Here is a 20,475-nt window from a genome sequence, read left to right as displayed (position 1 = left end):
AATACAAATTTAGGGTCACCCAAGAATCACTCCTCTGGACGAAAGAATCCACTCTAAGAAACTGTTATGGAGATCATATACAGAAAGTTTTAATAAAAATCTTCTAACAGTTAAAACAGTATTTACTCAGGAATACTTGTATTTTCAGAAAAAAATAAAATGCTCCAAATAAATATTTTAGGACAGAGGAAGTAGTGGTTACCTAAGCCATAAAAAATAGTCTTACACAGACTAGCTGTAACTCCAGGCCCAAAACAACAATGCTATGCTAACACCTGAGAGAGGGTTTTCTCCAGTAACTTTTACTCTTTTACCTCCTGTGTTCCCAGACACCAGTTATGAGGCTATTGCAATGATCTAAAAAAGAGGTGGATCTGAAGAAGGGCCACGGGAATGAACAGAACGGAGCTCTACTGATTCCATTTTCCACAATTCTTTGAAGCAGCTTCATTTTCCATTCCTTCGCCCTAGTTCAAATCCTCATCATAGTTTAGCTGGTGTAGTACCACTTTTTAAGTTAAAAACACAGAAATATTAAGTGACTAAAATAATAAACAGAAAAAAGAACCACCTTCAAATAATACAGAATGTAGTCAGTAAAAAGTAGCAATTTTCTACTCCTAACCAACCCTAAAACCTTGTTCCAACTCTGAAAGTTAAAAAACTTAGAAATCACAACAAAGATTATGTAATATTATAAAACTTATAAAAGCTGAAGTCTGTTTATCCCAAAGCAACTCCAACTTTATGCTTGAATATAGAATACCATATGTAGAACAATATACCTGAAAAACACAAAAAGTAGTATACTTAGGTGGTTTCATACCAAACAAGTTTTCACTAAAATTTAGACTATCTTAGTCCTCCAAGGTATATTTTCTACATACAGGAACTCAATTTCTTTAATTGAAATTCAAGATTAAGAAAATTCTATGACCGGAGTGATAGGATCAATATCTGTTTAACATTAAAAGATAACCCCACAACCCATTCTGGAAACACTAAGCTGAAATCAACACAAGTGCAAAAAACTGATAAGTTTCCTCACAATAAAATTAAATAGGTTTTAATGAAATTAAGGTTTTACAGTCAAATGATTGAAAATGTTAGCGTAACACCTTCCTCTCAAGTACACAAAAAGCTTCCCTTTCTCCAGTTTGACACAGTTAAAACAAGAATGAATCCCAAGCTGATCCGTAACTTAATGGAATTTCTTTCTGTGGGATCACCTATTACTTTAACATATCACAGGAATTTACATAACAGGCTAGAGAACAGAAGAAAGAGGTAACAGGTGCTTCAGTACCACCCATATTATCTACTAAGACCACAGTGTGAGCAACAGAGTGTAGATTCATGGTAGTAGTTCCCTGAATGAAAGAGTTTAGACAGAATCTTCCACAGACACAGGTTTTTGCAGTATCCAAATCTTGGCAAAGATGAAAAGGAATGATATGAGAGCCATATGGAATCCTATTGGGAAAAAAAGTTTAAAAAATATTTTTTAATACTTTATTAGATTCAGAACTTCATGTATTAGGTCATGAATTACTGGACACTGAATTATAACCATGGAAAAAATAAGATTACTCTATTAAGTGACTCAGTATATTGTCCTCTCTTCCAAACAGTTAAAAATGAGGAAAATATACTAAAAACACCATATGACATACTGTAAACCTAAGAGGATCTACACTACTCCATAAAGTATCTTTTAGCACTGTCACTTAATAACAAAACCCACGGAACAGAATGAAAAGAGTCATCTGTCCTATATGGGTCTACACTGTATGACCAGTATAACATGATCATTTCAAGGTATAGTTCTGTTATACAATACTCATAATGGTAATGGGATAATTACTGAGTTCCATCTGTGAAGAAATATTTATGTAAATAAAGCTGAATACTCTCCTAGGCATCCACTGTTCAAAAGGGACTTTTAAACTGTGAAACAGATTTAAAACACATATTGTTTGGGGTATTGTTTTACTTTACTGGCTGAGCAAATAAGACTGACCTCACCCCGCTTAAATCGCTCACCCTCCTGCTTCAAACTTCCAATGGTGCCCAATGCAATTAAAATCAAGTCAAACTCTACCCTTATCTATGAGCAACTCTAACATGGTCTCTTGAGGTTGCCTGCCCACTGTCCAACTCCTTCCCCCAAACTCAGTCATGCCTCAAGTCACTTTGTCTGTCTCCCAGAGTCTATTCTTTGTTCTCTAGTCCCTAGCCTAGGCTGGCACATAATAGTTCAGATGTTTTCAACAAATAAAACCCACTCATAATTTAAATTGGGGTTCAAAATCCTATTAGACAAAGTCTGAAAAGATACATACCAAATAAAAAATAGTTTCCTTTTCATAAGGAATTAGGGACCAGCCTTGTTTGCAATTCATTTTTTTCACATGTACTAATTTGTTGCTTGCATAAATAACAATTTTTTAAAAAACTGTGCTAGAAAGTGTCTACCACATGTTTATGTTAATCTCTTTCAGGCTGTTGGTTATAGCCTAAGGAAACAGGTAACAGTTAAAAACTGTATTTTCTATCTAACATAATTTAAATTCCCAAATATTTTTCTAATAGACCATAACTTTGTTTGTAACCAGTAGTTAGGGCAATTTACCAGCAGCTAGATAAAGACATTACTCTCACAGCTTTGGATCTATATTCTTTTTGTAACAAGTGAGCTGAAAACATGTAAAATTACACATTAGTAAAAGTTAAGGCCACCTTACAAGAACCTGTATTAGTAGAGGTCAAGTTTAAAAAACAATGTAGCGGCGCCTGGGTGGCACAGTGTTTAAAGCGTCTGCCTTCGGCTCAGGGCATGATCCCGGCGTTACGGGATCGAGCCCCACATCAGGATCCTCCGCTATGAGCCTGCTTCTTTCTCTCCCACTCCCCCTGCTTGTGTTCCCTCTCTCGCTGGCTGTCTCTATCTCTGTCGAATAAATAAATAAAATCTTTAAAAAAACAATGTAAATACTACAATGCTAAATCATTCAGCACTAACAGATTACTTCTCTACCTTCCCTATTATATCATATTTTGATCACCTATTTTTTCCTTCCACTTTTTTATGTTGGATGTCAGTCCTGAGCCAGCCAGGTGCCCCAAATCATCAGAATTTTTGAAAGCTCCTCAGGTGACTCCAAATGTGAAATAAAGTTTGAGAATCACCACTTTAAGAGCTCTTAAATACGACTGGTGAGGAGGGAAGATTGGATTGATTTCAGTCGGGGTCCATGAGCATTATAAAGCTGTATGCAAAATTCTGTGTATTTTTCTAGGCCCATAATGTCTGTTTTGTTTTTTTTTAAGAACCCCTCTTCCCACTAAAAAACCAATCCTGTCTTTGAAATATGGTCTTCTTGCTATTTTATAGGCATTTGATAATAATTTGGTCTACATCTTAGTCTCCTACATGCAAGAAGCATGAACCAAATGAATAACTGGAGTTTGGTGTTTCATGAAACCAAGTGCAGTTAGTGTTCAAAGGGGAAGAGAGCCAATAGCTACTGAGTCCTACTATACGCCAAATACTTTGGCATTACATTAGCTCCTTGATCTTCACAACTATGTAAAGTGTATATAACTGTTCCTGTTTCACAGATGAGAAAATTGAATCGAAGAGGTTAAATACCTTGCGAAAGCCACACTAAGGGGTGAAGCCAGGAATCAAACTCAGGTCTGACTCCAAAGACCACACTTGACCGCTATGCCAGATTGCAGTTCTTAAACTTTAGAGTGCATCAGTACTACCCGGAAGGACGGATTAAAACACAGAGGGCTGGACCCCACACTCAGAATTTCTGATTCAACAGGTCTGTAGTGAGGTTCAAAACCTCGCATCTCTAACAAGTTCCTAGGTGATTCTGATACTGTTGGTCAGAGGACCACACTTTGAGAAACAATTGCCATTTGTTCATTCATTCATTCAGGTATTAATTAAGTGCCTAATGTATGGTAGGAACAGGGGAGTATCACATTTTAGACCCTGGGGCGACAGTGGGTAATAAGACAAAGTCCACGCCCTCATGGATCTTACATTCTACTGGGGAAAACCGACAGAAAAACAAATGTTCAAGAATATGTAAGGCCGGGTAATAAATCCTATGACAAAAAAGTCAAGCAATGTAAGGGGGTGCGGGATCAAACTTTAAATAGAGTAGGAAAGGCCTTTCTGGGTGCCACTTGGGAAGAGAACCGAATGAAGTATGAAAGTGATCTATAGAATCTTCTGGAAGAAAAGCATTCCAAGCAGAGGTAAGGAGCACCAAGAAGGTCACTGGAGCAAGGGGTCAATTTGTGCACAGCATTGTAAACTACGTTAAAGACTGTGACTATTACAATGAGGATGATGAGAATACTAGAATGCTAACAAAGACACCACGTTATGACTATTAAAGTCTTACCTATTATATAATACGGCTTGTGCAGAGGATTCCAATAAAGTTAATGGCGTTTGCAGCATTATAACTGGAAGGACTTTTGGTTGTTCAAAAGTATTTCCAAAAAGATCCAAGTACTCAAGGGATAAATTTTTAAATTCACTAGGCAAAAAGGGAAGCTTATTTCGAGCTGCTGACAAGAAACGCAGGTTTGTCAATTGTCCCATCTTGAAAGGAAATCTAATCAATTCATTATCGTCAAGTTTCAAATTTGTAAGTTCTCGGAGCTGGCAAAACTGCACAGGAAGTGCCTTAATTTTGTTCTTGCTAAGATCCAAACTCCGAAGTGATGTCTGGAGCGTAGACTGACACAAGGCTACACTGAATGACTCCAAGTGATTATCATTCAGGTTAAGTTCTTGAAGATGGATGAGGTCTCCAATTGTAGCTGGAAGCTTTTTAATATGGTTATGACTCAAGTCTAATTTCCTCAGGTTTCTTAAGCAAAGCATACGCATATCAATTCGAACGAGCCCACAATAAGAAGTCTGAAGATGTTCCAGAGAATATGGGAAGTTCTTGCTTAGAGGATAGTCCCTTTTGGATGTGATAACCATTTTAGTTTTAAATTTTTCAAATTCTGAAGTCTTCACTGGTGTGAAGGTTGAAAGTGGTGCTTCAATGTCACAACCTCTATGAGCCAGTCTCACAGCTGAAATGAAACTCTTTAAACTGCTGGAATTGGCCTGAATAAATAAAAGTAAGCCGTACAATTATAAACTCCATTTTAGATAATACATGAATGCTAATTCATCCTATAATAAATTCTGTAAAGTTATACATGCAAAATGGTGCGATCATTTCTTGAAAATGGCTGTAAAAATAAATTTTTTAGTATTTTATTTTGACTAAATTTCAACATAGATACAAAAACTTTGAAAGTTTTTGAAAAAAGATTATGTTGAAAGACACACTCTAAAGAGAACCATTCAAAGGGGATCAAAAGAGCATAAAATAAAACGAGAAAGCGTGAAAAGAATCCACTTAAGACTTGGGTTTGGAGGGTGTCTGGCTCAGTTGGTTAAGCTACTGCCTTTAGCTCAGGTCATGATCCTGGAGTCCCAAGATCGAGTCCCGCATAAGTCTCCCGGCTCAGCAGGAAATCTGCTTCTCCCTCTGACCCTCTCTACTCTCTCTCTCTCATAAATTAATAAATAAATAAAAATCTTTGAAGAAAAAAAAAAAAAAGACTTGGGTTTGGGGTGCCCGTATGGCTCAGGTCATGATCCCAAGGTCCTGGGATCCAGCCCTGTGTACTGCTCCCTGCTCAGTGGGGAGCCTGCTTCTCCCTCTTCCTCTTCTTCCCCTACTTGTGCTCTCCCTCTGTCAAATAAATAAATAAAATCTTAAAAAAAAAAAAAAAAGACTTGGGTTTAAGATGAGCTGAGATGGAGCACCAGGCTGGCTCATTTGGTGAACCGTGCAGCTCTTGACCTTGGGGTTGTGGGTTTGAGCTCCCCATTGGGTGTAGAGATTACTTAAAAAATAAAATCTTTAGGGGTGCCTGGGTGGCTTTAAGTCCATTAAGCATCCAAATCTTGGGTTTGGCTCAGGTTGTAATCTTAGGGTCATAAGATCGAGCCCCACGTCGGGCTCCACACTCATCTCGGACTCTGCTTGAGAGTCTCTCTCCCTCCCTCTGCCCCTCCTGCTCGTGCTCTCTCACTGTCTCTCTAAAATAAATACGTAAATCTTTAAAAAAATTTTATTTTAATGGTTTAAGTATTTTCTAAAATAATAAAATACCCCCCCAAAATTGTCCTAATTGCATTTTATCTTCTTTTTTATACCAAATTTAGATTTGCAACCTTATTATGCTGGCAAAATGTAGACTTGTGCCACTGGCCTTACAGAGTTCCCCTCTAAGAACACTTAAGGCTCCATCTGGAGCACAGAAACAAGTCATTCTCCTTCCTCTGCATCCTGCATAGCCTTACTAGGCTCTCTGCACTTTTAGAGCTAGGGCCAGCATGCCAGAGAAGCTGCCATTGGTTCTTCAAACACATCTGCCAAGTGTCCAGCCCTATTCAGCTAAGTGGGATATCAGGATGCTCAAACAGGCTCTTCTATAAAGAAAATACAGCCAACCAGCCTGACCATTAATGTGTTTAATACCATACCTTACTTAGACAGATATCCACAGGAGGCTCCTTTAACCGAACAGTAGCTTTCCCCTCATCCATAAATTTGGTGAAGAATTGCTCAATGTTCTCCTTTAGCTGCTTAAAACCAATGAGAAAAAAAAGGACAAAACCAGGAATTGTTATTCAGTAATATTTATTACAGCTAGAATGTGATAGTCACTTTGCCAGGCTTTTACTCAACTCTGGGTGTTTTGTGGTTTTAAGTGTTAGTTTTAATTTCATTGTTTTTTTGTTTTTTTTTTTTTGCATTTGGCTAGCTACATTTCTTATCTAGCTTCTGGTAGATATAACTGTGTTATCAGCCCAGTAACCCTTTCCTGTGAGTCCCGTTTGGGAGAATGTTCCTCTTCTCCCATTCCAACTATGTGACTGTAGTAGGAGCTGTCAATAGTAGTTACTTGCCTTCTTCAGTCCATTAGTCTCGACTGGACACACCTCCCACAAGATTATAAACTCCATGAAATCAGGAACCTTGTTTCCTTTGTTCACTACTGTATCCACGGAACCACAACAGTGATGACACATAATAGGTGCTCAAAATTTTTAATGACAAATGTCGCTTCTGCTTTAGACTTCAACAACTATTTACTAAGAAGCCACTCTGTACCAAGTACTACGACAGGGGGCTTGAAACAATAGTTGTGAATAAAATCAACATGGTAATTACATTTATAAAGTTGTCAGTATGATGACAGACAATTACTAAATAAATAATTACAAGCATAACAAATATTAAGATAAGGGAAGTACAGATTGCTCTATAGCAAAAGAATCTTACCTGGTGTAAGGAAAAGAAGGTGAACTTAAAGGTGAGAACTGAAGGATCAGGAGATGTTGGGCAAGTGAAGATACTGGGGAAAGAGAGGGAATAGCATACCGATTAAGGAAAAATGTGTGCAAAGCCTTGCAGGCAAGAGAGCTTGGCAGCTGTGAGGAGCTGAAAGAAGTTCAGTATGGCTGAAGGATTCAGTGAAAAGAGGAAAGTGAACCAGGACAGGGAGACTGAATGGTGAAAGATTTTGTAAACCATGTGAAGAATTTTGGATTTTATTCTGCAAATGACATCCACTGAATGACATGAAGCTGGGAACATACATCTACATTTTGATAAGTTCCCTTTAACCACAGTGTAAGAATGAACTTCGGGGGAGGGGAGATTGGGATGGGGGCGGGTAGAAATAGGAGTATCTTTTAAGAGACTAGCCAGCAATGGGAAATGGTGGTTTAGACTGCAGTTGGGATAGAAGGAGGTATGAAAATCTGAAATATAATCAGGAGATAGAATTGAAAGGATTCAATATTTTATTAGATGTGGGAATGCAAAAGCTTTAAGGTTTCTGGATAGAACAGAGCACTATTTTTTTTTTAAGATTTTATTTATCTGTTGAGAGAGAGAGAGAGAGCGAGAACGAGGTGGGGAGGGGCAGAGGGAGGGGGAGAAGCAAATTCCTTGGAGCCTGACTCAGGGCTTGATCCAAGAACCCTGGGATCATGACCTGAGCCAAAGGCATATGCTCAACCAACTGTGCCACCCAGGCGCCCCAAAAGCAGAGCACTTTTAATGAGTTGCAAAACACCATCAGAAAAGCAAATTAAGGGGTGGCAAAGAAAATTAATGTTTAGATATCTTTGAGTTTGAAATGCTACAACACATCTAAGTGAAGATTTCCAATTGACAGAAGATTCAAGTTGCAAATTAAGGGAGAGGACTAGCTAAAGATACAGATTCGGAAATCACAGTGAGATGAGCAGTAGCTGAACCACGGAACGGAAAAGTTGGTGTAAGAAAGATCCCCAAGGTACTTCCACACTTAGCACCAATACCTAGTCTTCAGGGCCCAGGAACAACACCACTTTAATTCATCTGACAAATGTTTACTGAGCACCTACTATTTCCCAAGCCCTGTGCCACCACCTCTTCTACAAAAACTTTCTCGGGTGCCTGGGTGGCTCAGTTGGTTTAAATGTCTGCCTTCGGCTCTGGTCATGATCCCAGGGTCCTGGGATTGAGTCCTGCATCAGGCTTCCTGCTCAGCGGGGAGCCTGCTTTTCCCTCTGCCCCCACCCCCTGACTCATGCACACTTTTTCTCTTTCTCTCTTGCAAAAATTCTTTTTTTTTTTTTTAAAGATTATTTATTTCACAGAGAGAGACAGCCAGCGAGAGAGGGAACACAAGCAGGGGGAGTGGGAGAGGAAGAAGCAGGCTCCCAGCAGAGGAGCCCGATGTGGGACTCGATCCCGGAATGCCGGGATCACGCCCTGAGCCGAAGGCAGACGCCCAACGACTGCGCTACCCAGGCGCCCCACAAAAATTAAATCTTAAAAAAAAAAAAAAAGAAAGAAACAACTTTCTCAGGCCTCTCTAACCAAATTCATTTCGCTTTTTGATACTATACTATTCTACTTTTACCCTTACTATAGCATTTATCATAGCCCACCTTGTATTGTAAGCACTACCAGTGCTTCTATTCTTCCTTTCTAGACTTAGGATAGTGACTAAATGACGTTTATCTCCCACAGCATCTAGTACTGCATCCTGCACACACTAAATCTTCAACTCGCAGTTCACAAAAAACTTTTGATTAGGATTACCACCTACAATTATTAGTGCACCTTAAGTTTTAAGGAAGAGATCATTACAGACTTTAAAAATAGACAGTACCCGAGCTGGGCAGGAAAGAGGCTTTGGGGAGACAATGGCGAAGAAAAGGGAGACACAATTCTTGTTATGAGTTTGCTTCTGTCACCTTACCGTCTTCTAACCTATAAAATGTTGGGTGATTGCTGAAGTCCTTTCAAGTTTAAAGATCATATGAGTTGATTCCATGGAAAGGGAGAAATTATGTACACTTTCAACTGCCTATATCAATTATTAAGTGTCTCTGAATGAGATGTAATAAACCCCTCCCTCAACTAAAAGTATTCACTATGGAGTACAACACTATGAGGGAAATAATCCCAGAAACTATAAAATCCAGACAAGAGTCAGATGCAAGGGTGGGAGATGAGTTGCCCCCTCGACTTTATAGGAGACACAAGGTTATTCCAGTCATTTTGACAAAATAACATCGTTCCTTGTAAAATGAAGAAAAAAGAATTTTATAAAACTTGTGTTTTGAAAATCCCATTTCAACTTCCAACTGTTTTTAGAGAGTTTACTATTGCTCTGTAGATGAGAAAAAGCCCTGGCCCTAGAAAATCAAGTCTTAGGAAATTAAACGTTTAAGGAAAAAAAAAAAAAGAGAGAGAGAGAGAGAAAGAGATGCACTAACCAGTAACATTAATAAAAATATCAAGATGCAACCCAAAGCATTACTGCTTTACTACTATACTAATCCGGTCTAGCGACCTTGGACAGTATCCATCATCACTTAAAGCCTTAAAAAAAAAAAAAAAAAAAAAAAGCTAGCGAAAATACTGCGGGAGGAAAAAACTTATTGAACGAAAGTGCAATTATTTTACTGGTCCCCTAAACTGGAATGCTGTCTCATTTAAAGTTTAGTTTCACGCAGACCGAGTTTCCAGAGGCCTTAAAAGGGCAGGGTTACCATCTACTATTAAATAGAAAGGCTGTTAACTTAAAGCCAAAGAAATGGGGAAAGAAAACTAAAGAGAAGGTGCCCTCTCAAAAGCTTTCCTCTTTCGGGTCCGAAGAGAGGCGCTCAGGACTCGGAGTGGTGGTGGGGCTCAGGTCCCCCCCATCCCCACCCCGGACGGGCTCCAGCCTCTGGAACCGGCGAGCAAGCGAGGCCCGAAGGGGAAGAGCTCGTGCCAACTCCCGAGGCAGGGCCGGTTCGGTCTACGCACCTCGTAGCGGGTACCGCGCTTGTCCTTCAGGGTGCAGATGAGCAGGCAGGTGGGGTGCGGGCCGCCTCGGTCGCTCCGAGCCCCAGCCCGAGGCTGACTCCTGGGCGTCTGCTGACAGAGGCTCAACACCGCCCGGACGCCCTTACCCCGGTTCCTCATTCCCAGAGCCGGCAAATGCCGACTGACGACCTCGACGTCGCAGTGCAGCTTCATTTCGCCGGAGCAGCGGCAAACAGGTCCACAAGTCGGCTTTGAAACTTCCCCCTTCCCGCCGCGCCGCCGCCGGGGTCCTGGAGCGTGCGGGCTGTCCCCGGATATGCCTGCCTGCTCGGGGTGACAACAGCTCGGGTTTTCTCACAACAGCGGCTCTGTGGGTGTGCGGGGGCGACGCCCCCCCTTTCACTTTCAGGGCCGAGTCCTGACTGGGGCTGTGGGTCGGCGAAGCGCCGATACCGGCAGCCGGAGGATTCGGCTCGCGCCTCCCGATACCGGCGACTGGCGAAGGCGCAACGTCCTTTCCCAGGAACGCTTGCGGGTGGCGGCGCAGGTGGTATTGTTTGGGGCGGACTTCCAGTTTCCGCTGTTGACACTTAACGGGTTTCCCGCACTTGTTGGGTCGTTGAGTTTCCCAAAGAGAAGCGGGTGCCCCTCTGTTAAAGGGAAAGTCTCTTTACCTACCAGGCTTCGGGACTTGGGACCTTACGAGCTGACCATTTGCCAGCCAGGGCGCGGCATTTCCCGGCTCTGATGACCTGGTGTTTGTTTTGGTTTTGGTGGCTCCCCTCACTCCGGAGGCAACACCTGCACGTCAGAACTAATTTGATAGGACAATATTTGACTTGGCAGTTTCTGTCGAACAAATGCTCATTTTGTAACCGCTACTAGGTTGGATGGACTGACTGGCTTAACTGCATCTGACACTTGGGAAGACCGTAAAAAAAACCCATATGCCCTTCGGACTCCTTATTACATTTATTAATGGAGGGCCAGGCCTTAGTGGGGCGAGGGAGGTGCTCTCAGGGTGGTAGTCCCGTCTCCTTAAATTTTGTGCCCTAGACGCCTCTCTCGCCTCACCCTAGTCCCGGCCTTTTATTAAACGTTCATTTCGTTTGAGCTGTACTTTCGCAAATGTGAAATGACTTACAGAAATACCGATTTTCAATTTATGACAATATAATGATTTATCGTTAAGTGAGCATCCCTGTTTACAACATGTTGAACCTGAAGTGTTATCTGTTGATTCTCATTCTGAAAAATGTAATTGGTTCTTAGTGATTAACATAATAAAGCAGTACTTTTTTTTCCCTATTTACTATTCTTGCATGTAGAGCATGAAAACACAACACCGCATTAAGCAACAGTTAATTTCATGGCCAGAGGGAGACAAAACTAAACTAAAACGACACCTTATAGAGTTTTCAAAGACAGACTTTACAGGAATCACCCCCTTAAGCGCTTTGAGTAAAAAAAATAATAAAACACCAGCATGTTAAATATACTCTGAACTTCCAGGGACAGCTGGGAGTTGGGAAAATCTTAAATGTATAAACCGATGTAATTTTAATTAGAATAGAAATGTACAAAACCCAAGAATACAACAACAATAACAAAGCCTCAACCCTCTATTTGGTGTTACGCGGATTGTTGAAGCACAGATTCAGTGATAAGATGCTAAATAATCAAAATATATGAAAGTTACTTAACACTTCCAAGGTGATTTTAGAGTAGAATGATGGCGTTGGTGTAGTTTTTGAATGTTGTTGGTGGTGGTGGGGCCTGGAAAGAATTCTTGAGACATCGTCCGTGCAAAATGGTGGTCTTCCTGACGTGTGGGGACAGGACCAGTGGGCAGAAGAGCTGCCCGAGCAGCTACCTGCTGCTGCCCACTCTCCTGGGATTATGAGGAGCAAGTGATTATATATTTTGGGATTAGGGGAAGTAAAGGTAAGGGAAGTTCCAAAAGGACTTTCACATGTTAAAGAAGACTCAAGATCCCAGAGGAATGTTATATGCTACCAATCTCAAGTGTTCGTCAATGGGCTGTAGGTTACAAGGCGATTGAATTTTATCTACATTTCCTTTTGCCTTTGTCTCCTACATCAGTGTGTAGGGCCAAAAACGTATCTTCCTGGTTGCCAGATTCTCAACAACCTGTGTGCTTCCCAAAATATTTAAATAAGATGACATAAAGTAATATTGGACTGAAAGTAAAAAAAAAAAAAGTATCAGTTTTTGAGATCTCATCTCTCTCCCTACCCCCCTCCCCATCTTCCCCTCAGTTTCCCCATTTTTAATTGCTGAAATACTTGGATATGACATTTATTTTGCTCTTTCTGGACTGTTCATGAAGCAAAAGATTCTTTAGGAGCGCCTGGCTGACTTAGTTGGTGGAGCATTGGACTCTTGATCTCAGGGTAGTAAGTCTGAGCCCCATATTGGGTGTAGAAGTTATTTAAAAATTTTTTTCTTTGATTATCCATCCACACTTCTGTCTTTACTACCATACAAATAAAGTCTGCCTGTTGATCTCCTCTACTGTTTATTATTTCAACTAACTTTAATTGCAGACTCACTGAACATGGAAATACAAGGCATTTTAAAGTGGGCTACAGTTTTTAACAAAATGAATCAAAGAAGTGACATCTAGATTAGTTTTCCTTCTGTAAAATTGGGTTTCTCTTCTTCCTGGCCTGCATACTACACTTATTTCCTCCCCTCTGTTTTGTTCATACTAACTGATCCTATTAATCTTTCAAAACCCAGTTCAGTTTCCACTAGCTATCTTTAACATCTTGTTCTTCTTTTCAGAAGTTTGAAAATTCAATTGCACTTAAAATTACCTTTTTTTTTTTTTTTAATTTCCCTGGGATTTCCGGTGCATACAGAATTCAACAATTAATTGAATCTCTGACTTTTCCCCCTTCACTTGCACCCATAGTAAACTTGACTCACTTAGGTTTGTGGCTCAATTGGGTTTAAACATGTAGTCTTGGAACATAGGTGAGGTTCAGTGAGGTGGAGTCCGGAGCCAACAACCAAGAAAGAATTCTTGAGATGTCTTTGGTGTAAAACGGTGGTTTATTAAAGCACGGGGACAGGATCCGTGGGCAGAAAGAGCTGCTGCCCCAGGGTTGCGCGAGGTGGCTGATTATATACTAAGGGGTTGGGGGAAGTAAGGAAAAAGGGAGGTTTCTTTCATATGTTAAAAGAGACCCACAGTATACCAGAGGCCTTGCTATTGTCAAGTTAAGGCTGTTTACCCATCTAGGTAAGGCATTAACATGTTGTAAGAATTGTTGGGAGCTTCTTGGAGGACTATTACATTCCTCCTATCACGCGTCCTTATCAGTGGGCTGCAGGTTTAAAAGAAACTCAGTTTTATTTACATTTCCTTCTGCCTCAGCCTCCCTCAATTTTATGGAGGGGAGGGTGATGTTAGGCCTTCAGGAAACTGAGTTATGGGTCTCTAGAAGTTAGGCTATTGCTAAGAAAGCTTCTTCCGTGTAAATCACTAGGACATTTGTAAACTGAGGGAGACTCAGGTCTTGCAGGACTGGGATCTCTACAAGGCAACTATTTGTTTTTCCTTTAGGGCAGCCAGGAGTGCCTGAGGAAGGCCACACATTTCCCATCTTGGGGGAAGGTTTGTGGGATGTCAGCTTCTGCTTTGTCCCCAGCTTGCCTTCTGTTCCCTCGTCAACATCATATTATTAAACAGTGAGTTCATAATGTATGGACAGCGTAGATTTGTTTGCCCTAGCACATTGGGACCAGATCTTAGAGTTGGTTTTTTAATCATAAACTTCATTAAATTCAAAAAAGCTAAATAGTTAACAAATTAACACTTAAGCATTAGACTTATATAGTGCTACCCTGCCCCTGTTGATGCTCCTTAATTAGGCCTTATAAGTTGTGTTTCCGCTATGATTCCCTAATTAATACCCACCTTTCCCTTGTTAGTGCTACCATGTCATTTGAGAGCTGCATTACTTCCCTCCAGAACTATTCCTAAACTTACCAGGTCTTCTTACTTCAATACTTATTCATGTATTTAATATTTATAGTGTTTTTGCTGTATGCCAGCACCTGCGTTAGATGTTTAGAAGGCAGAGATGATTTTGCAGTGTTTAGGAGAGACAAGCAAACCAGCAATTATACTACAGTGGGATAAATGTCAGACATTAAAGGAGTGGAAAGTAGCCAGATGATGAAAAGAATTTGTTTGCTAAACCAGGACCTTTGAACTGTAGCCTGAAAGTTCTGGGAAACCACTGAAAAATGTCAACAGGGGATAAAATTCAGACGTGTTTAGAAAGGTTACTGTGGTCAGTAAAGAGATTACTTTGGAGGTAGAGAAAGCCTAGAGGCAGGGATCAGCTAACCGGCTAATGCAATGATCCACCATCTACACTGTTGTCGCATTAAATTCTTTTAAAGAGTTTCCTGTCACAGAAGCTAAACTCTGAGTGCTGAGACATAGTTTACAGATATTCCAATTTGATTCTTTCATTTTTCACAAAGGGAACAGAGGCCGAAAAGAATAAAGGGATTTGCTTACGACCTCTGGATGGTCAGTGTGACCACAAATAGTGCTAGAACTCAAGGTTGCAATCAGCTTCCAAAGTCCTGATCATGTTGATATTTTGACTCCCCCCCCCCCCCCCCCCCCGCCGCAAATCACAAATGTTCTTAATGGCGTCTAGAATAGTGAGTCCTTTCCAGGAGGTTTTCAATCTACTCTCCCCAGATCCAGTGGAGGAATTATTATGTATGGCTGCCACAGCCTCACAAAACAGATTTCTTAAATAAAAAGACTGGAAAGTTGAAATGATTCCTTTAATCCATGGGCTGCAGAATGAATGTTGTGTTAGCAGGCATGAAAACAACATCAATCTCATTGTACATCTCCATCAGAGCTCTTGGGTGACCAGGGGCATTGTCAATGAACAGTCATATTTTGAAAGGCATCCTTTTTTCTGAGCATATGTCTCAACAGTGGGCTTAAAATACTCAGTAAGCCATGTTATAAATGGATATGCTGTCATCTAGGCTTTGTTGTTCCACTTACAGAGCACAGGCAGAGTAGAGTTAGCATTATTTTTAAGACTCTAGGATTTTTGGAATGGCCAGTGAGCATTGGCTTCAACATTAAGAACTACTTGAATATCAAGATAGTTTGGCAGATTGTTCAACTGTAACTAATTGGTTCTTGTTTGTCCTTTTCCTTTTTGCTTTTAAATGAGTTCACACTTTTTTAGGTCCAAAGGATTCTTATCAAAGTGTTTATGGAATTGATCTCGGAACCATTGTAGTCTTTTAAAAATTATGTACACCATCTAGGAAAGCTCTGAGAAGCCTATAGATGGGGAAATGTTAGATTAACTTTTGAGAGATACATGAATTTTGGAAACTGTAGATCAATGACTGATATAAATTCCAGGAAAACTGGAAGTTTGACATTTGACCCCCTACAATCAGGCTTTATGATAAAGTATGTTTGTTTTACCTGCCAGTAAGGTTTTTGTGCATCCCCAACTCTAGTTACATGAGATTGTTCACCTTCCCCAACTCCATTCTTTGGCTCAAACTCTTCCTGTCACCTGTCACCAGGCATTCCATCTCCTGCTGCCTGCAAAAATCCCACTCTTGAAGGTTTACTTCAAAGGCATCTTAAATATACCTCAAGCTGGAATTAATTTCTCTCTTCTTTGCTCCTCTTGTACACCATGAGTACATCCATCATACGACACAGAGTGTTCTGCTTACTTAGTTGTATACAGGTCATTGAGTCACACAAGTTGAAACCGGATGGAAGGGGTCTTTAAGACAATCCCATTTTCTTCCCTACATCTGCAAGTTTTAAGAATAGGAATCAAGTCGTACCTGTTTTTTTTTAATTTCTGACTTGCCTTCTTCCTTCATCTTGCACCAAAGTACCTAATTTAATGAATGGGCGGGGCACCCCCAATCCTGAAATAACATATCTCAAGAAGTGCTGTATTTCAGTTTTACCATAAGAATTCATGTGTAAAATTTTATTGATTATTTCACCCTGCGGTACATTTTGTAGATCTAGTTAAAGCTTTGATTTTGGAACCATGCACAGTTTTAGGTTTATCTAGAGACATTATAAACGTCCATTTGGAATTTAGACATCTTTCAGGAGATCATCTTTCAGCAGATTATCAGATGGCATTTATTTTTCAGTAGTTGTAACCAAATCATCCTGTCAAAGCAACATACATTGTGCAACTTGTTTCTAACTTATATTCAATTACATTTAAATATCAAACACACTAACCCTGTTATTTCTCTTGATTGTTGTAGGTGGTATTTCTAAAAGTGTGTCCTTCAACCAGAGAACAAGAAACGGCTTTGAAAACGTATTCTGTTTAACAGAAGAGAAACTCCTACTGTTGACTCCTAATTATTACAGCCGAGTCTAAGTTATTTTGTTAAATTATCCCAGCAGGTGTCAGTGCTGAGTCGAGGCAAAGTCCTTTTTCCAAGTTTAAAATTTTAATTTGAAAAATGTGAATGGGTCAGGCGGTGAAAGCATAGTTAGATCACAAAATTATCTATTTCTCAGGAGTTCAAAATTCATTCTTTAGGGCTTCAAAAGAGACGGGGTCTCGCTATGTTGCCCAGGCTGGAGTGCAGTGGCTATTCACAGGCGCGATCCCACTACTGATCAGCACGGGAGTTTTGACCTGCTCCGTTTCCGACCTGGGCCGGTTCACCCCTCCTTAGGCAACCTGGTGGTCCCCCGCTCCCGGGAGGTCACCATATTGATGCCGAACTTAGTGCGGACACCCGATCGGCATAGCGCACTACAGCCCAGAACTCCTGGGCTCAAGCGATCCTCCTGCCTCAGCCTCCCGAGTAGCTGGGACTACAGGCGCGCGCCACCGCGCCCGGCGCTCGAGAGCAGCGCAAGTTGAGACTAGAGGCTGAGTTGCGGTGACGTCATCAGCCGTGCCGGCCTGGAACGTTTCCAAGAGCTCTCGATTCACTCTAAACAGCGGAGCCGCACAGCGCCCGCGTCATTTGTCAGCACTGCATTCTGGGTAAACCGTGTCTCAAAAATTTGAAGAGCGCATGCGTTCGCTGGCTCCTTCCTTTTGCCTCGTTGCATCCGAGAGAGCAAGATGGGTCACCAGCAGCTCTACTGGAGCCATCCGAGGAAATTTGGCCAGGGTTCTCGTTCTTGGTGAGAAACAGAATGTGGTTTTAGGGAAGGGTTGCACTGGGTTGTGACGCGGCCAGAACGTTCATGGAGAGGAGCCGCCGCCGCGTGGGGGTAGAGCGAGTCTGGAGCCGGGACTGCCGCCATTACGGGCCTCTGACGGGTCGGGGAAGACCGGCGGTGCGGGTGGTGGTCCCCGAGTGCGGAATCCTTCCATTTCTGCGGCTGCAGTAACGCCGTCTCTCCTTACAGCCGCGTGTGCTCCAACCGGCACGGTCTGATCCGGAAATACGGCCTCAATATGTGCCGCCAGTGTTTCCGTCAGTACGCGAAGGATATAGGCTTCATTAAGGTACGCGGCCGCGGATGCCTTCTCCCGGTTCTGGGAGCGGGGAACGTTCAGATATTCTCTTGTTTGGAGCTTCCGACCAGCACTGTTTTCGTCGTTGTCTTAGTTGTTAGCGGGGCTTTTTGGGGTATCGGACGGCACTGTTGAAGAGTTTTGGCAGTGAGGGTGATGGGATAGACTTTACAGTCTAACTCCTTCTTACCAGTGCCTGTCAGTTTTAGAAATCACTGGAAATTAAGTTTTGGATCCCTTTAATCGTATCTAGACATTTTCCAGCAACATACATGTGTTGGCTATTGCCCTGAAATGTGGGATAGCATCATATACTGGAATGAACTTGAGGATGGGGGCCAGAGAGACCGCCGTAGGATTCAGATAGAAGCCGTCTATTTAATAATAGTCCTATGACTTTAGTTCAGTCACATGAAGTTCCTTTTCTGCCTGAGAAAAATAAATGGGAAGATTGTTGCAAAAATTAGTTAATATGTATACGTGGCGCTGTCTTGACTCCTAAAAATCAGTTAAGTGCTAGAGTGTTTTCTGCCCCCTGTGGTGAAGACTACCACTTTCTTGGTTCTTTGAGATACAGTTACTGCCGTTGAAGTATGATCTCTCGTAGACACAACGTATCTTAAGTTCAGACGTTTAGTTTTGACCAAACACTTAGCAGGTATATCCTTGTGACAGTGTGGAAGTTCATACATCTCACTCAGTGGGATGGGAGGTAGTGAGTGTATCAGTGATGAGAATGGGCTCAGGCTCTTGAGCTAATGACTGTGTCCCCAGTTCTCAGAGGTTAAGATTAAGTGAGTTAATTTATGCATGATTCCTGTAGTAGTGTTTGTCAGACATTGAATACCAAAATATTGGCTGTGTAATTAGTTACCTACTTAACCAACCTGAGGTTTCAGTAGAGATCATTTTACGTAGTAGTGTTTTTCTAGTGGGGAATTCTTTGAGGGAAGAAGTGAATGCCAGTACTAAAGTTTACAATCTAAAGTATAACTGCTGTGGTTTGTGGAATAGCTTGCTGTAAGCATTCGGTAAATATTTAAGCTAGTTAGAGCTTGGTAGCTAGTTTGGGTGGGTCAGATTTCCAGTTTAAACCTCATTCTTCCATAATAAGAACAAGTGTTTGTGAGAATAAAATGGGTATTTAAACATTTTGAATTAATGCATTTCCTGTCTTTTTTTTTTTCAGTTGGATTAAGTGAACTTCCTGGAATGGGTCATCCAGGATACCTACCTTAACTGCAGATATGCAAGATGCCTACCTTAATGCCAACTCATTGTACATAAAATAAAAATACTCTGATTATGAGTGCTTTAATGTGAATGGAGTGGTCAATTGATTATAGAAATCTCCTTTTTAGAAATGTACTATTTTCTCAGCGGTTCATCTTCAACATATGTGGCTTAATTTCCCTCAGTTATGTTAAAGTATTCATGCTGAACTCTGATAAAAATGCCAGTGTTTTTGTATTTCAAAAACAACTTTTTTTGTTACATAAAGTGACTTCTATATACAGGAGCATCCAGCATATAACCTGAGACAACTGTCTCCTAAGTAATTGATTTGCTACAGTGAGCTAGGCAGTGGAGGTAAAATTGTTGAAATACATTTTTTTGAAAAAAGATCACTGAAACCTCAGCATTGCCCAGAGGCGGGGAGGTAGCAGTCCTTTCTTCTGGGGTAATTGAAAGATAAAAGCTTGTAAGTTTATCAAATGTTTGTATGTGGAAGGAAGGGGGGACCAGTACTTAAAAGTTCATGGGTCTTGTCAGCAAAATAAACTTTAATGAGGCGAGGGTGGAAGGAGTGAAACAAGTCTGTTGGAATAGTTTAGGCAAGTGATCTTGGCTAGGACTAGGATAAAAGGGAGTGGTTGAGGTAGTCCGCAAACATGGCTTTTGAAGAGCAAGATGGCAGGATTTGTTGAAGGATTGGATGTGGGAGATACAAAATAAAGGATTCTAAGGGTTGGCCTGAGCAATGGGAAGGCTATAGTTCTTACTGAGCTAGGACTGAAAAAATGGTTTGGGGAGGAAGAGTTGTTTGGGGCATAGTAAGTTGAAAGTGCTTTTAGACTTCCATATGGAGCTCCCAAGTAGGTAGGCATTTATGTATATTTCCTCTGGAATCCTTGGGAGCTTGGGACTGCTAGTACAATTTTGAATGTCTTCAGAATATGAATAATGTCTGCTAATTTGGGATCTCATTGTGACTATGAGAGAGCCAATTCCTAAAATCTGGGGAGTAAATAATATATGAACAGGACTGTTTGGGTTATTCCAGGGACAGGTGGGAAGATGAACAGACTAAAGGAGAACAAAAATAATGGCATATTAGAAGCCAAGCAGGGAGTGATCAGCTAACTGCTTCTGATACACTTGGGTTGATACCCTGTCCTTTCAGGAGGGAAGGTATGGCAGGAAACAGGTGGAAAAAACATCTTAACTGATTGTGGTTAAACTATCTGCAAAGTCTTTTTTTCTTTTTTTTTAAATAATTTTTTTATTATGTTATA

General features: G+C 41.0%; 2 protein-coding genes across 5 annotated transcripts; one reads left to right on the top strand and one right to left on the bottom strand.

Annotated features, from left to right (window-relative positions):
- Positions 1-67: 67 nt before the first annotated feature.
- LRR1 (leucine rich repeat protein 1) lies at positions 68-11,219 on the bottom strand. Of its 3 annotated transcripts, none has more exons than XM_026513676.4 (4): positions 10,413-11,219; positions 6,581-6,679; positions 4,425-5,146; positions 68-1,473 (listed from the first exon to the last, which is right to left on the bottom strand). In XM_026513676.4, the coding sequence occupies exons 1-4, from the start codon at positions 10,623-10,625 to the stop codon at positions 1,233-1,235; spliced, it is 1,275 nt and encodes a 424-aa protein (XP_026369461.1). In that variant the 5' UTR covers positions 10,626-11,219; the 3' UTR covers positions 68-1,232. The 3 variants fall into 3 exon arrangements, with proteins under 3 accessions (XP_026369461.1, XP_026369460.1, XP_026369462.1); XM_026513675.4 differs by having other exon boundaries at positions 6,581-6,682; positions 10,413-11,142; XM_026513677.4 differs by lacking the exon at positions 4,425-5,146 and having other exon boundaries at positions 1,315-1,473; positions 10,413-11,152.
- Positions 11,220-17,461: 6,242 nt separating this feature from the next.
- On the top strand, positions 17,462-19,283 carry RPS29 (ribosomal protein S29). 2 transcript variants are annotated; one of them, XM_026513665.4, is made up of 3 exons: positions 17,462-17,622; positions 17,851-17,950; positions 19,149-19,283. In XM_026513665.4, exons 1-3 carry the CDS (start codon positions 17,561-17,563, stop codon positions 19,155-19,157), a joined length of 171 nt encoding a protein of 56 aa, XP_026369450.1. In that variant the 5' UTR covers positions 17,462-17,560; the 3' UTR covers positions 19,158-19,283. The 2 variants fall into 2 exon arrangements, with proteins under 2 accessions (XP_026369450.1, XP_057162409.1); XM_057306426.1 differs by having other exon boundaries at positions 17,494-17,622; positions 17,851-19,283.
- The last annotated feature ends 1,192 nt before the right edge of the window (positions 19,284-20,475 follow it).

This window comes from Ursus arctos, unplaced genomic scaffold, assembly GCF_023065955.2.
Source record: "Ursus arctos isolate Adak ecotype North America unplaced genomic scaffold, UrsArc2.0 scaffold_37, whole genome shotgun sequence".
NCBI lineage: Eukaryota > Metazoa > Chordata > Mammalia > Carnivora > Ursidae > Ursus > Ursus arctos.
The sequence above is the reverse complement of the archived record's forward strand: the minus strand, read 5'-3'. Positions and strand labels throughout refer to the sequence as shown.

What these genes read in the sequence shown, in the direction of transcription:
- RPS29 (XM_057306426.1), top strand. Translation starts at nt 17,561, where the DNA reads ATGGGTCACCAGCAGCTCTACTGGAGCCATCCGAGGAAATTTGGCCAG. An exon ending in GGCCAGGGTTCTCGTTCTTG is followed by an intron (nt 17,623 to 17,850) that starts GTGAGAAACAGA and finishes CTCTCCTTACAG; the next exon opens with CCGCGTGTGCTCCAACCGGC.
- LRR1 (XM_026513675.4), bottom strand. Translation starts at nt 10,625, where the DNA reads ATGAAGCTGCACTGCGACGTCGAGGTCGTCAGTCGGCATTTGCCGGCT. An exon ending in AGCGCGGTACCCGCTACGAG is followed by an intron (nt 6,683 to 10,412) that starts GTGCGTAGACCG and finishes ATTGGTTTTAAG; the next exon opens with CAGCTAAAGGAGAACATTGA. An exon ending in CAAGCCGTATTATATAATAG is followed by an intron (nt 1,474 to 4,424) that starts GTAAGACTTTAA and finishes TTTTCCCAATAG; the next exon opens with GATTCCATATGGCTCTCATA.